Source organism: Lotus japonicus, chromosome 3 (assembly GCF_012489685.1).
Source record: "Lotus japonicus ecotype B-129 chromosome 3, LjGifu_v1.2".
NCBI lineage: Eukaryota > Viridiplantae > Streptophyta > Magnoliopsida > Fabales > Fabaceae > Lotus > Lotus japonicus.
This window is the reverse complement of record NC_080043.1, coordinates 39,274,726-39,276,304: the sequence shown is the minus strand read 5'-3', so window position 1 is coordinate 39,276,304 and position 1,579 is coordinate 39,274,726. Positions and strand designations below refer to the sequence as shown.

Below are 1,579 nucleotides of genomic sequence, written 5' to 3'. Positions count from 1 at the left end.
ATTCATGAACCATATTTTTACAACTAATATTTCATATATTTTATTTGTTTTAATGAGCAAAAATTAATTTAAAGAAAACCATTTTAACTTATAAACCAAACTTTTTCTTGGTTCACAATACAAATCCTATCTTTAAATATTGTAACTTCTATTTCTTTCTCACATGAGCTGGATGTAGAATTGAGTGGTGAACAAAACATCAATGATCTCAAATAGAGCACTTGAATCATAAATTAGACTAGCAACTAAAATAAGCGAACAAGTAGTGCAAACAAGTCAAACAAACTAGTTACTATGAAAAGGAGAGGCTACAAATATCTATCTATCACCATCTAACAAGGAATCTTCCGAATGAACCATCTAAGAATTCTTAATGGCAGCTTCACAAGACTCATAGCTACATTCGCCAATTCTCCGCAGCATATGCAACATGGACACAAGCAACTCAATATTGTCCTACAATTCCATCACCACAACAATTCATCATGTCCAGAAACTCATAAATGAATACACATTCTAAAATATATGTAAACCAAAAATGAAAATCATTGAACCTTAAATTTTGTGAAAAATGAACATTTGGATGAGACATAACTCTGCTCAAAAGCTTTAAGACGAGAGTTGCTCGATCTACGGTTTATAAAAACTATTTTAAACACATTTCTGGTTATTGTGAGACTTCTAATAATCTTAGAATAAGGAAAAAAAAAAGCAGAGAAAATTGGAGAGAAATTGGAGAAAGTTGCATACCCAATAAGCCAGATAACTACACCAACAAGAGAAAAAACCAATGACACCAGAGCGAAGGGTAATCCGAGCAAGAAAGCTAAAGGCCTGCATTCACAAAATTCATCTTCCATATTCTCTCTTTTTTTTTAAGAAAAATAAAGTGCTGGGTCAAATTGGAATCTGTTTTTCTCTGGGATCTGAATCTGATGAAGAAGAAGAATGAAGAGGAGTGAGAAACTATGTTTATATGTATATGGGGGTCTTGATTTGGACGTAATTTTCAAGGTTACACCCACCGTGACGTGAACTTCGATGACTTCTATTCTATGATTAATTTTTCCCTCGTTGACCATAGACTTGTTCTTTGTTTTTGTTCTTTTTCTGTGATTAATTTATCAGAATCGCTCTATAAATAAATTCTAATCCACCCTGTCTCATGTTTTTAAAATTGGATAACAGTAATAAATTATTTCACTTCTATTCATGTACGATCCAGTCCACAACTACTCGTGTACTTTGTGCAAGTGCCTACATTAGAATTTTTGGTCTTTGACCTCATAGGCATAGATAGCTGTTGAACTAATTTTGGGTTGGTGTGTTGTTCCTTACTCACATTCCTTGTTACATCTGATGCATAAGACAATATGGATCCACTGCAGTCTGCAACTTTCTGCTGCAACTTCTTGGTCTTTGATTTTTACATTAAATTGATTAGTTAAAAGTTGAATGGGTCAAAAGTTTAAAACACTTTCATTTTGCTGAGGATCCAAACTAAGCATAAGGCACACTGGATCCAAACTACGACCTTCCTATTATGTAGAAGAAGTTCAAAGATACAAACAACATACAC

The 1,579-nt window shown here is 33.2% G+C and overlaps 1 protein-coding gene across 1 annotated transcript; it reads right to left on the bottom strand.

The window, feature by feature from the left end:
* Window positions 1-203: 203 nt before the first annotated feature.
* Window positions 204-1,020, bottom strand: LOC130748493 (signaling peptide TAXIMIN 2-like). The gene is made up of 2 exons (XM_057601719.1): window positions 751-1,020; window positions 204-456 (listed from the first exon to the last, which is right to left on the bottom strand). The coding sequence occupies exons 1-2, from the start codon at window positions 858-860 to the stop codon at window positions 333-335; spliced, it is 234 nt and encodes a 77-aa protein (XP_057457702.1). The 5' UTR covers window positions 861-1,020; the 3' UTR covers window positions 204-332.
* Window positions 1,021-1,579: the final 559 nt, after the last annotated feature.

Excerpts from the sequence above, each read along its gene's own strand:
- LOC130748493 (XM_057601719.1), bottom strand. The coding sequence starts at position 860 with ATGGAAGATGAATTTTGTGAATGCAGGCCTTTAGCTTTCTTGCTCGGA. Across the intron at positions 457-750 it reads GTAGTTATCTGGCTTATTGG|GACAATATTGAGTTGCTTGT; the intron begins GTATGCAACTTT and ends ATGGAATTGTAG.